Genomic DNA, 13,797 nt, shown 5'->3' with positions numbered 1-13,797 from the left:
GGGGTGCTGAACTGCCCAAGATCAAAAAGCTTGGGAGGCCAGGGCAGCCCAGAACCCAGGTCTCCTACCTCCCAGGCCAGGCTGCTTCCTGGGCTGCACTGTGCCAACTGTTCCCAATGGGGGTCTGTGTGGAGGGCTCTGGGGAGCATGGCAGACTGTTTAGTTCCTCCTGGGACCCCCTCAGATATTCCACTGTTTACCAGGGACCAGAACAACCCCAGTCTGGAAAAAGCCCTTAGTGAGGGTGGAGGTGGTGGCAGCGGTTGGGGCTTTGCTCCCATGGGTGTCTTCATGGTGGGGTAACTGAGCCTGGAGGCCTGGCTGGTCCACAAGAGGGATTCTTGTGAAGGTGTGAGTGTGACATGTCACATGGTGAGCGGGAAGAGGGAGGGCAGGAGACCAGTGAGTGTATGCTGTGATGGCCGGCAGGCAGGACCTGGGTGTGATGTATCACTCTGGGATGGCAGAAGGACCTGCCAAATTCAGCCAGGGGCAGCATGGAGCCGTGGACAGGCTTTAGAGTCAGCAAGACCAGTGGTCCAAACGTTGCTCTGCCCCTTCTGGGCCAGAGAGCCTTCCAAGCCTCAGTTTCCTCATCTGTAAACTGGGGGACATGATCCCTCCCTCAGGGAGTCCTGTGAGTACCTCAGGACGTGGGTGGCTGTGCCCAGCACCCACCGTGCATGCCATGAGGTACAGGTGGCAAGGACTGTGGCTGGACTGGCTCTCTGGTACAGGACACAGGGCCTGACATTACTCAGGACCTGGCAGGAGACCAAAATGCCGCCACGTCCGTGGGCAAGACAAAGGCTGGAGTAGACCCCTGAGGCCCGCCCCATCACCTGAACCCGTCTGCACCACCAGCAGTCATGGCTGCCTCTGGGACAGAGTCAGGAACTGAGACCCCAGCCAAGGAACCATCTGGTCGTGAGCTTGAAGGCCCATTCATTCTCCTAAGGACTGGGGAAATCACTCCATCTTGGCCCTGGCCTGACCCCTCCCCTCCCTCTTTCCACAGAAGGAGCCTCTGCACGGTCCCATGGGGCCAGATCCAGAGCCCTGGGACAGTGACCACTTCGGGAGGAAGGAGGGGCTGGTCTTCACCAACCTTGGCCTGGACACCACAGACCTGTGATGGGGGCGTAGCCACCAGACTCTGGCCACAGAGCTCCACAGGGCCCCCACTCTTCTGATCCACCCCCAAAGGGGCTTTGTTACGCCCAAATTACACCTACCCTTCCCTGATCATAATAAGATAAGCTGCTCCACCCCCGTCTGCTTGTAGCCAATCACAGCTGACAAGGGTTGGGGGAGTATTTTATTACCAATGTATTGTGACAGTTTGTAGCCAAAAACCGTGGCTGGAGGGTTGGGGGACAGGGGTACTGAGTGGTCACAAGGGGCTTGTGGGGCTCACGGCACTGGGGGACGAGGGACCGGAGAGGGTGGTCTTTTAGGGACTACGGTGGTTGTAGAGTGAGCTCTCCGTCGTGTCCCCAGCACCCAAGGCCAGCTGTCACCAGGCTGTGGGCCTCTGACCATGACCCTCCGGCGTTTCTGTGACTCTTGCAGCTGCACCCACAGGGCACTCCTGCAGCTGCCTTTGGCCTGTCTGGGAATTGTGGAGCGGTGTCCAGTGAGGGTGGGGATAGGGCCAGGTGAGGGGGAGACAGGAACTGGGGACAACTACCAGCATGCAAGAGATGCCCAGGCCATGGGGCCAGCCCGCCGCGTGGACACGCACTCGCATACACCCCGGGCTTGCACATCGGGGGTCTCACATGCCAATCCTCACATACTTGGGGCTTTTGTACACAGTTTCTCCCGTTCTGGGGACCTGGCTGCCTCTGGAGACCATAGCGCACCTGTCTGGACATCTCAGGAGCCTGCCCTAGCTCTCAAGGCTAGGTCCCCAGAGGGACTCTGAGCAGGTCCCCAGAGGTCGCCCAGTGTGGCCGGGAGAGGGTAGCGCTGAGGGCTATGAGGGGACGGTGGGGTGTCGGGGCTGGGTTCATGGGCTCCTGACCACGAAGGAGCTGGGTAGAGGGTATTCATTGGTGTGTTCAGGAGGGGAAGGGGGCTGGAAAGACAGGATGAGAAGACCCTAGATGCTGCCCGCCCCTTGGAGGCCTGTCGCGCGTCGAGGGGATCCCTTCTAGGGGCCTGGGATCGAGAAGGGAGCCTGAGAAGGTTGGAAACCCGGGCGTACAAAAGGGGAGCCGATCACTCGGCCGTGGGCCCGGCTCGCGAGCAGCATCGCGGGCGCCGCACACTCTGCAGTAGCGCGCGGAAGAGGCCCGGCGGGCGCTTGGCGGCTCCCTCCGGAGGCGCGGTGCGGACGGAGCCCGCGCGGCCCGGGCCCGGGCGCGCAGCGGGAGGTGGCGGCGCGGGCGCCCCCTGGCGACCGTGCTCCTCGATCTGTCGCTCCAGATGCTTCTGGATGGCCATGCCCAGCACCTCCACCTCCATGGCGGCGCCGTACACCTCCCACGTCATGCCCTTTTCGTCCCAGCTCACGTCGCGCACCGGCTCGACCGCCTCGGGGGGCGCCGAGGCGGCCGCCAGCGCGGAGCCCGGCCGCACCCGCACTTCGGGGAAGGCGGGCGGCGCGGCGGCCTGCGGTGTCATGGGCCCGGTGGCCACGGAGCGCGTCTCGGCGGCGCCCAGCGACACCTGCAGGCCCGCGTCCCGGCGAGAGGGCGGTCCGGGCGCGGGGCTGGGCGCGCGCGGCGCCCCCTGGAAGCTGAAGGCCGGGCCGCCCGCGCCGTCCTGCGGAGACATGGGGCTCACGGCCACCGACACGCAGGCCTGCGAGCCCGCCTGCGTGCCCGCGTCCTCGCGTGGCGGCGGGGCGTTCGCCTCCCACGACGGCGCCTTGGTGAAGTTGTCGCGAGTCCGCGGCCCGGGCGGCGGCGGCGCGACCGCCTCCAGGCCGGGGCTCCTCTCGGCCTTGGCAGCCGCCGGGTCCTTCCGGACGAGGCTGGAGGCCTCGGAGCTGGGCAGTGACGCTGGCTCCACGCGGCCCCCGCCGTCTGCGGGAGAAGGAGCGGAGTCACAGGGTTTGCCATCTGCCTGCCTGGAGGCCTTCTCCAGAGTCAGGCTGTCCCCCTTCCCCGAGGATGGGAGCTCCCCCTTTCTCGGAGGCACAGAGTCAGTCTTGTCCAGGGCTACAGGCGCCACCTTCCCAGAGGCAATAGAGCCTGCTGATTCTGAGGGTCCAGGATCCGGCTTCTCCGGGGCCAGTGGCTTCTCGGTCGGCGAAGATTTAGCCTCTGCTTTCCCTGGTGAGGCGGTGCCCTCCTGCCCACAGGGTGTGGTTTCCGCTTTGCCCTCGGACTTGGATTCTGCTTTCCCGGAGGCCCTGGGATCCACCTTCGTGGAGTTCATAGGATTGCCCTTCTCGAGGGGCAGAGCATCCACCGTTCCCTCTGGGACAGCTTCTGCCTTTCCCGAGGATGCCCAGACTGTTTTTCCTTGGCTCGTGGGGGCTACCCTTCCTGCGGACTCGGAGTCCATGTCTCCGGGGAGGACAGCTTCCGGCTTTCCCTTGCTCACAGGGTTCACTTTCCCCGAGATGGGGGGATCAGCCTTCCCCAAGGCTGGGGGACCCACCTTTCCAGGGGCCAGGGGACCTGACTTTTCCAAGGACAATGGGTCTGCTTTCCCCCTAGTCACTGCCTCAGCTTTTTCAGAGGAAGGAGGACCCACAGGACCAGAGGACGCAGAGTCAATCTCTCCTGATGATTCAGGATTCACTTTTCCAGGAGGTGATGTTTTTGTATTTCCCACAGAAATGGGATCCCCCTTTCTGGAGGACACTGGGTCCTCCTTTCTTGAGGATGTGGTTTCTGTCTTTCCCACTGACATCAGTTCTGCCTGCATGGGAGACAAGGGCTCTGGCTTTCCTGAGGACACAGGATCCACTTTTGCCAAAGAAACCGAACCCACTTCGCCTGCAGACACGGGGTCCATATTTTTCAAAGACGTGGGCTCCACCTGTCCAGCAGACATGGTTTTTGTCATTCCCACAGACATGGAGCCTTGCTTTTCTGAGGAGGCAGGGTCCATCTTTCCTAGGAACTGAGGGTCCTCTTTTGTGGAGGACATGATTTCTGCATTTACCATAGATGCAGGATCTGTCATCCCCAAGTGAGTAGGATCTGCCCTTCCTGATGGCCCCAGAGCCACTGTTCCAGGCATGATTTTGCCTGGTGACCCTGGAGTCAGCGTTTCCAAGGACACAGGATCCGCGTTTGCTGAGAACTCGAGATCTCTCTTTCCCAAGGCTACAAGATCTGTCTTTTCTGTAAATGCAGACCCCACCTCTTCTGAGGACACTCGAAGGTCTTTTCCTGAATACCTGGGCTCCTCCTTTCTTGGGAACACAGGATCCACTTTGCCCAAGGATCCAGGCTCCTCCTTCCTTAGGGACACTGTATCCATCTCGCTGGAGCACTGAGGATCTACCTTTCCCAAAGATCCAGGATCCTCTTTTCCTAGGGTCACGGGATCCTTACTTCCAGAAGCCACAGAATCCACTTCCCCTATGATTGCAGGCTCTGTCTTTCCTGTAAACATAGGATCTGCCATCCTCAAGGACCCAGCATCTTCCTTTCCTATGGAAATGGAATCTAGCTGTTTTGAAGACTTGGAATCCATATTCTCTAAGAACATTGGGTTTCTGTTCTCTGAGGGTGAAGGATCAGTTTTCACCGAGGACACAGGCTCTGGCCTCCCAGAGAAGGTGGTTTCTGGTGTTCCTGAGATCAAGGCTCCTTGTGTCCCTAATGTCTCCTTGGCGGCTGCCTCCTGGGAAGGGATGCGGGTCTTGGAGGGGTAGGCCAGACTCCTGCCAGGGTCCGCAGAGCAGGATGCCCCTTCCCCAGCCCCGCTGGGGCTGCTGTGTCTGGAGGCCATGCTTGGGCTTTGGGCAGGGCTGTGCCTTGGGTGTGTGGGGATGGCCTTTTGCTGGGAGGGGCAGCAGTCCCTCATGGCCTGGCTCCCAGCCCCCAGGCTCCCATCCTGTGGGCAGCAGAAGGCTGTGGGCTGGGGTCCTGGGGGGCTGGAGTCCTTTCGAAGCAGCTGGAGCCAGGCTGGGTCTTCAGCACTGCCCAATTGCCCTCAAGACCATGCTTGGGCCCCAGGCGTCTGTCTGGTTCTGAAACACAGAAAGAGCAGACTCAGGCTCAGAGGAGACCCAGTGGGAGAAGCCTCTATCCAGGCCCCTTCCCTCTCACTGTTCCTAACAGCCGGGCCTTCTTCACATTCTCTAACTTTGTCTGATCCCCTCCTGTCCATAGGGTCTGGGCTAATACCATTTCCCTGTTTCACTGCTCCCACTGGCCCTCTGGATAAAGGCCAGGCTTCCTAAAAGGGCATTCAAGGCCCTTCACAACTTGGCCACAATCTAACTTTTTACCCCTCCCTTTTCAGCCCCCCCCCCCATGCAACATGCTATCTAGAAGTTATGCTGTTTTTCTTTAGGCCATGGGTCACAAATTCTGATGCCATAGGGGCCAGGCAGGTAATCTAATTGAAGGAACACTCCCGGGTCCTAAACAGTAGGGAGTGTTCAGGACTAAGGCAAACTGGAGAGCACATGCCCTGTCTAAAGAGCGGACCATACTCCGTTAGCCAAGTACTGTCCTGGAGAAATGCATCCTGGTAGTATCAGTCAGAAGTGGGAAATATAGAAGTTTAATGTAAAATATCCCAATTAATTCAAGATTTAAAAAATATGGTATGTGGGCCAAAGTATGTCTGTGGATCACCAGTTTATATCTGTGTAGGCCCTGGGGAGATGGGAATGGTTTACGGTTGAGGAAAGAGCATAGTCTGAAATGTGTGTTTTCAAAGATTGCTTAGGGGTGGTGTGGAGGCTGGAGAGGAGGGGTTGGCCAATCATTTATTCAACCTCTCATGCATCCTGCTTTTCATTCGTTTACGCAGCCCTTTCTCTGTGATGGCCTAGATAAGAGACAGTACAGCGAAGGTGGTGGGGATGAAGAGTTGGCAGCTTTGAGAGGTCCAAGGGAAACTGACAGGAACCAACTGGATGTAAGAGGTGATCGTGGGGGTGGTCTGCAGGATTCTGGCTGGGGTTGGGGGGTGCTGGGCAAGACATATGGGGAATGGGAGAGTTGCATTTTGGACAAACTGAGTGTGTGGTACCTGGGGTACACCCAGGGAAAGGATCTGGCAGGTGGCTGGATCAGCATGCAACTCAGCAGCCAAGGCAAGCAGCGCTCTGATTCCCCCAGACCTCTTCCTCCCCACATCACCAAAGTCACGTTATAGTGCTCAGGCCAAGATCCCTCGACCTCTTCTCAAACCCTCCAGCCCAACATCCGAGCAAAACATAATGGATCTACCTTCAAAAGAAATCCAGAATTTGGCAACTATCCTGAGCCAAACCCACACCATCTCTGACTGGAATTATCCTTGCTTTATCCTTCACCCTATTTGTTTATTCTCAACACAGCAGCCAGAGGGATCTTAGTAAAATTCAAGGCAGACCTCCTTTGCCCAGAACCATATAGTGTCTCTCCATTTCATGCAATGTAAAAGTGTTAGTCACTCAGCTGTGTCCAACTCTGCGACCCCACAGACTGTAGCCTGCCAGGCTCTTCTGTCCATGGAATTCTCCAGGCAAGAATACGGGAGTGGGTAGCCATTCCCTTCTCCAGGGGATCTTCCCGACCCAGGGATCGAATCTGGATCTCCCAATTTACAGGCAGATTCTTTACCATCTGTGTCACCAGGGAAACTCCTCACCATAGCCCATAAGTTCCTGTATTTTCTGGCCCTGTCACAGCTCTTGGTCTTGTCTCCTATGGCTCTCCCCTGATTACCCCACTTCAGCGACCCGTCTGCCCTGTTGGTCCCTGAACCCACTACCGTGGGGCCTTTGCACTGGCTGTCTCCTCTCTGCCTGAAATGCTTTCGCTCCCAACATCTGCATCTCCCTGAAGCTTTCCCTGACACATCCAGGATAAAGCAGCCTCCTTCCCAACACTGGCTGATGCTCTCCTTCCCCCTTGCCTTGCTCCGTTTTTCTTTCTGCTACCTGTCTTCATCCTCAAATTGCATATGCTTGTTTATTGCTCATGATGTGTCTCTCCCATGAGAATGTCCGCTCCAGGAGTGTGGGGACTTTGCCATGTTAACTGATGTAGTCTCAGGGTTGAGCACAATGACTGGCACATGGTAAGCAAGCGGTTTCCAATACATGTTTGTTAAATAAATGACTGAATGCCCTTTCTATGACGTTGGTCCCACCATGCCACTCTTGGCTCAAAGCCCTCCTTGCTCTTTTAGGGGAAATAAATTGGCTGCAATCTTTTTGGAAGGACATTTATCAATATCAGACTAATGGTGCATGAGAACATAGCTGGTAATGAGAAGGAAACCAGGAAGTGGGTTTGTAAAATGTGGGACAAACATATGGGAAACCCTCCACCCTCCACAGCTGTCAGAATGGGTAGAGTGATGAGGAAAGATGCTCAAGGTAAGTTAAGGAAAAAAACCAGGGGACAGCATGGTGAGTGGGTTCCTATGAGTGTAGGCAAGGGAGAGGACAGGTACACATCTGTAGGTTTATTTATAAAGAGAAAATTTCGGGAAGGAAACCCATGAAACTTTTAGCAGTGATTGCCTTTGGGAAGCGAGACCAGAGATATCTGGAGGTAGAAGAAACTGTTTTATTAATGCTGCTTTGCAATGCTTGAATTTTGATTATGTGTGCATGTATTATTTAAAAAAAAACAGGGAAAAAGAAACTTTTAATGACTTCTTTAAAATCTTTAGGGTCACGTCCAACTCTTTAATATGCTTCTAAGCCCCTGTGTATTTACTCAGTTGGTGGGCTTTATCTTTCATTATGCACTGTATGCCCCACAGCATGTGTACACACACACACACACACAAAACTGCTTTGGGTTCAACCAGGGGTTCACATTCTCTCTCATCTTGGCCTCTACAACTTTCCTGCTTGGCTTTTAGTAAACCATCAGTTCTCAGTTTAAACGCCTCCTCCAATGACCCTTCTTTGCCTACCACCTTCCTCCGGGTTCCCGTGGCCTCTTGTTCTACTCCTAACCAGACTCTTGTCATTCTGCCTATAGCCCTTTACACCTCTGGATCCCCACCTAGCCCTCAGGTGCCTGGATGGGGATTCAGCTGCTATTGTTCACCACTGGGTCCCCCAAGCTTTGGGCTTATGGGACTTGGGGGTGAGGATTTCACCAAAATGGGGGGATGGGAGGAGAAGCAGTCTTGCAGAGGATGGTGGGGGACTGGGTTTTGGGAAATTTAACTGGGGTGTCTGTGGGCCTTATAGGGGAGATATCCAGGAGGCTTCTGGGAGACAGGTTTGAAACACAGGAGAGGTCAGCTGCAATTCTTTGGATCTGGTTTTCATCAGCATAAAAACAGCTGTATGGGGAGCTTGGGGCTTCCCGGGTGGCTCAGTGGTAAAGAATCTGCCTGCCAACGCAGGAGAAGTGGTTTGATCCCTGGGTTTAATCCCAGGGAAGATCCCCTGGAGAAGGAAATGGCAACCCACTCCAGAATTCTTGCCTGGGAAATCCCATTGTCAGAGGAGCCTGGTGGGCTATAGTCTATGGGGTCCCAAAAGAGTCGAAAATGACTTAGTGACTAAACACCACAACAAAATAGGGAGCTTGGGCTGGAACTGGAAGGAGTTGCCAAGGGCTATAGGAGGTGTGCTGTGAGTTCTCACCAACCTTCTTTTCACCCCTGGTAGCCCAGCTCCAGGGTCCTCTCACACCAGCCCCTCCATCAGGCTCCCTCCTCCAGGTGAGGCATGGGCCAGAAGTCAGGACAGCTCCCCAACTTACCAGCTTCCTGATTTTTTAATCAGCTCTATGACCTTAGGCAAGTCCCTCCTCCTCACTGGGGACCCTAACAAACCTACTCCCTGCTCCCCCAGGGCTGCAGGGAGAATTAAAGAAGATGAAGGGTGTGCACGTCCCTGCTACTTTAGGGCTGGGCTGTGTACATGCGAGGCCTGTTTTTATCTACTCAGGCTGTCAGAGCCCAGCTGTGCTCCCAGGAGGGGGCAGGGGAGGGAGGGCCAGCAACACAGGCACAAACTGGCAAAACCTCGCCCTTGGACATGCCTGATTAACTTGGAGTGCTTAAAAATTTTTTTTAAAGTTACTGATCAACATTTAAAAATTAGAAGAGTTCATGTGAAAATCAGATTTCCAGCTCCTCTTGGAAAACTAAGATTTGGCAGTCTGAGTGTGCTTCCTTCATAGCAGCAGTGAGCATCCTTAGATGGATCCAATTAGCCACCATCTCTACCCCTCCCAGTGGTGTCCTGGGCACTGAAGTTGACTGCCTGCTGCCACTGATCACTGATTTGCACCACCACTTTTCTTATAGCAGCCCCTTATGGGTGTTATCCACCTGGTCTGTAGCTACCTGAGTTCTGATTCTTGATCTAGATGCCAAGAAGGTGGGAGGTGACCTTGCACACATGGAGTTCTTACAAAACTTATTATGTGCAAATCCTGTACACCTTCTGGGCAGATGCTCTGGTCTTATTTTCCAGAGAAGGAAACTGAGGTTCGAAGAGGCAGGCATGGCCAAGCTGGCAACATGCCCTTTCTGAAAGTTCCATAAGAGGCTACCTTCTTAGTTCTCAGCCCCCAATTCTCTGATGTGGGATAAGGTCCAAGTTGGGACAAAGAGCCTGACCACATAGTTAGAAAGATGTGGGGTCAAGCCCCAGCCTAGTCATTGACTTGTTACATGACTCTGGGTGAGTTTTTCCACACTCTGAACCTCAGTTTCCCAATCTTTCAAATGGGGGAGATGCATGCATGCTAAGTCACTTCAGTCATGTCCAACTCTTTGCAATCCTATGGACTGTAGACTGCCAGGCTCCTCTGTCAGTGGTATTCTCCAGGCAAGAATGCTCGAGTGGGTTGCCATGCCCTTCTCCAGGGGATCTTCCTGACCCAGGAATTGAACCCATGTTTCTTACGTCTCCTGCATTAGCAAGTGGGTTCTTTACTACTAGCATCACCTGGGAAGCTACAAATGGGGAGAGGATGTAGTTATACTAGTAGAACTGGCTGAGGCCTGGGTTTACAATCTACTAGGATACCATTCCTAGAGGCTCTATGGCTTGCAGTTGTGCTAGGCTTTACCCAGCTCTCAAGAAAGCCTTGGTATTCTCAAGTCACTTCTCCAAAAGGCAACCCACACCTGGGGTCTCATATTCTCGCCTCCCATTCCCCACTGGACCCAGCTCTATCATTCTCCCACTGTGTGCTCAGCCCTGGGTCCAGCATTCTCAGGCTTGTTTTTGCATCTGGACTCCACAACAGTCTCATGAGGGGGGCATTATCATCCCATTTCACAGATGAGGATGCTGAGGTCAGAGGCAGAAAAGACTTGACCAAGGGCACACAGCTGGGAGAGGGTGGGGCTCTGATTCAAAGCCTATTTTGTCTGAATCCAAACCCTGGTTCTTCCTACTCATATCAGCCAAGATCTTGGACACTGATGCATGGCTCTTAAAACCCCTTTATGCTCTTCAGGGTCATGCCAAGGGTCCTCCCAGTCCCCTGGATCTAACAGGCAACAGCACAAGGAGGTGTCTAGGAGAGGAAGCAAGAATGTCTTCTGTGTGAACCCACTTGTGGGCACACCCTTTGGGCAGACGATCCTGCACACTTCTGCCTCCCGATGGAGGTAAAAGGTTGAAATGACCCCCAGTTGTGTGGGCTGGCTCACCCAGCGTGCAGCGGAGCACGTAGATGGCTTGTCGACATCTGCGCCAGCTTAGGCCAGCCTGGGGAGCCAGAGTCTGGCTCCTGCGTTTTGCTCAAGAAGTCAGTGTGCACATGTGCAGTCGGTATGTGCAGAATGCCCTATGTATTTGTGTCTCCTGGTGGCCATTTGGACCCTGTGGGTATACACATTCATGGCCACCTGGCCTCAGAGCCTCATTCATGAGAGAGCTGGCTGGTATGTGCACAAGCGTTGTTGTGCCCTGCTCCTAGGCAGAGAGGCCCCTGTGAATGCTCACTCAGGCTGAGACCTGGCCAGCCTTAGTTATTTCCCCTTTAGGATTTCTTCCAGAATTGGAGCCAGGACTGCCAGGAACCTGCAGTCACCTTTTCCCATGGTGATAAGATTGACAAAGGCTTGTGGTACTTCAGCAGGTGTGTGTGTGTGTATGTGTGACAGTCTAGGTGTGCCGTACCTCACCCTCTCATCCCCTTGTCTTCTACAACCCTCAGAGCAGTAAAGCGTCCTGCCTGGGGCTGGATGGGAGAAGGAGTCTAGCAAAGGGTGATATCCAGTCTTCCTTCCAGAAACAGCCTTCAGGGCAGCTGTCCATCCACTCACAGGAGGGCAAGAGTGGACATGCAGGAGTTGAGGGGTGGAGAGCAAGTTAAAAGTGTGTGATGGAGTGTGTGACACACCTACTCCAGGGTCTGGGGCAACGTGAGGGACACCATGATGTGCAGGTGTGAACAGGCACAAGCAGGCCAGAGCAGGGTGGCTGCGAGTGCGTTGTGATGGGGACTATTGCTGAGTTGAGTGTGTGCTATGATAGGCGATGGCTGATGTGAGTGCGTAGCAATGCCTGGGTGTGTACGCAAAGATGTACTGGGTGGGTGCACAGGTGGCCATGTGTATGAGTCTGATGGAATGATCAAGGACCATAGTGTGTGTAGACCTGTGGCCTCGAGTGGTGAGCGTGTGACAGTATATGTGGTGGACCCCCAGAGTGTGTGCCACACCGGGCGTGCGACAGCGAGTGTGCTTGATGGTGCCAATAGAGCCACTCGATCGCAGAGCTCGCTCCATGGGGAAAATGAATCAACGCGGGCGGACCCCTTCCCCGCGGTGGCGGGAAGCGCCCCCTCCCTCACCACGGTGCCAAACAAAGCAGCCGTCAGAGGCGAGGCCAGGCGCGGGGCCGGGGTCTTACACACAGGGCGGGCTAGCCCGCAGGGCCCCTCGGGTGCTCGGCCAGGACTGCGGACCCGCCCCCGCCCCGCCCCGCCCCAGAGAGGAACCTGGAAATGGACACCCGCCGCCCCAGTAGCGCGCGTACCTTCACCCAGGCGCACGCCAGACACACGCCGCGCGCTGTGCCCAAACCCCGCCACCGAGGCGGTTCGAGGACCCTGGACAGCGGCTCTGGGGCTGCCGCGAGCGGCAGAAGGGGGTCGACACCGCCCGTTTGGAGCGAGCAGCAGATGCAGGAGCGACGCTTACCGGGCTCTGTCGCCGTTCCGTCTCCTCGGCGCGCTGCGCTCTGGCTCCCGCCACCGCCACCGCCGCTGCCCGAGCTGCCTCGGCTGCCTCCGGCCGGGCTGGCGGGCGGACCCGCGGACTCGGCGCTGCCGTCCCCCGCGCCAGCTCCGCGCTCCCACCCCGCGCCCCGCCCCGGGCATGCGCGCTAGCTGACTGGCGGCCTCAGAACCCGGGAGGGGGCGGTACCGGCAGGGAAGCAGGGGCCCAAAGGAGGGAGGGGCGCCCCTCTTCCGCAGCCCCTCACTGCGACCGCTAGGCTCCTAGGTTCCCCGCCCTCCTCGACCCGGTTAGCGTTTCACAGACTGGAGACCGAGGGGGCGGAGAGGCTGCCTATTTGCTGCGCGCCTGCTGAGGGCGGGGCACGCTGTCACTCAGATCTCACTCAATCCAGCCCCGCGAACGCCCTCTGCTTGTTTCACCGAGGAAAAAACTGGGGCCCAGAGAGGGGAGGCCACTTGTCCAAGGATACTCGGCCTCTGAATAGAGACCCTGGTCTGCGCCATGGCCGAGCTGCCCCTGCGCGGAATTTCCCGCCTCCGCCCTGGCCGCACTTCCGGCCTTCTCCCACACCCCCACCTCGCCCCGCCCCCGTCCCCTTTGTCTCGCCGCCACCCACGCAGGAGGGACCTGCGTAGTTGCGGGAGGAGGGAGAGAGCCTTCGATTTCCCCGCTACCGTCCTCCCTAGCCAGGGTGCCCGCCCACCTAGTCTGTGCAAGCCGGGTTTTCCTCCACCCTCCAGCAAATCATTTCACCTTTCAGAGTCTCAATTTCTCCATCTGTAAGATGGGACTAACATGAATCACCTTACAGTGAGTAGTCTTGGAAGGATGAAGGAGCCTGAAGTAGGTGTTCAGAGGCTTTTAGCTGAATTTGAATTGCCAAGGACAGGAGGACTTGCTGCCCACCCCGCCTCGACGTTTCTCAGCAGAGAAATAGTCCCCTCCCCTTTGATTTCCCAGAAGGGGAAAAATAAGTCTTTAATTGCCAAAAGGTGATAAAATCCTCCACGTGTACTGTAAAACCACCTACTAAAAGTGGTAGCAACTAACGTTAATATGCTTATTTAGGGGCAGTGTTTTTATGGTAAAGCCTGCAGTTGAAGTAACCAGTAACGTTACCTTGTTTTCAGATTTCATCTAATTTCCATTTCCAGTCACTTATAAGCAAGTTCATGTGAATGTATTATATCCCGTTTATCAGATAAGAAAACAGATACTAGTGCTAGGTCACTCCTTTGTTAGTAATGAAGCTAACTCCTGAAACTTCAGGCTTCACCTTTACTTTCTATTCCTCTGACTTACGTGGTGAGCCACAAGTCACTGTGATCGTTAAAAGAAAAAAATTTTTAAAAAATCTGGATGACACACATACAAAACAAAACAAAAACCTATCGGACTGACGTCTTCAGCCAGCATCCCAGGGAGGCAGAAAATTGAGAGTGCCCAACCAACTTTCAGTACCACGGACAGCACCAAGGAGCGCACCAAGGAACC

The 13,797-nt window shown here is 55.6% G+C and overlaps 2 protein-coding genes across 2 annotated transcripts in view; one reads left to right on the top strand and one right to left on the bottom strand.

The window, feature by feature from the left end:
- The window catches only part of CDHR2 (cadherin related family member 2), a 43,044-nt gene extending 41,771 nt beyond the window's left edge, over positions 1-1,273 (top strand). The window contains exon 32 of the mRNA XM_043465824.1: positions 1,019-1,273. Coding sequence (XP_043321759.1) covers positions 1,019-1,135 — 117 coding nt within the window. The 3' untranslated portion in view covers positions 1,136-1,273. The remainder of the gene's footprint in view (positions 1-1,018) is intronic.
- A 29-nt stretch (positions 1,274-1,302) lies between these two features.
- On the bottom strand, positions 1,303-12,827 carry GPRIN1 (G protein regulated inducer of neurite outgrowth 1). The gene is made up of 2 exons (XM_043465826.1): positions 12,265-12,827; positions 1,303-5,158 (listed from the first exon to the last, which is right to left on the bottom strand). The coding sequence occupies exon 2, from the start codon at positions 4,990-4,992 to the stop codon at positions 2,224-2,226; it is 2,769 nt and encodes a 922-aa protein (XP_043321761.1). The 5' UTR covers positions 4,993-5,158; positions 12,265-12,827; the 3' UTR covers positions 1,303-2,223.
- Between the last annotated feature and the right edge of the window lie 970 nt (positions 12,828-13,797).

The sequence above is a fragment of the Cervus canadensis genome, chromosome 4 (assembly GCF_019320065.1).
Source record: "Cervus canadensis isolate Bull #8, Minnesota chromosome 4, ASM1932006v1, whole genome shotgun sequence".
Taxonomy (NCBI): Eukaryota; Metazoa; Chordata; class Mammalia; order Artiodactyla; family Cervidae; genus Cervus; species Cervus canadensis.
This window is presented reverse-complemented; position numbering and strand designations above follow the sequence as displayed.

What these genes read in the sequence shown, in the direction of transcription:
- GPRIN1 (XM_043465826.1), bottom strand. Translation starts at nt 4,992, where the DNA reads ATGAGGGACTGCTGCCCCTCCCAGCAAAAGGCCATCCCCACACACCCA.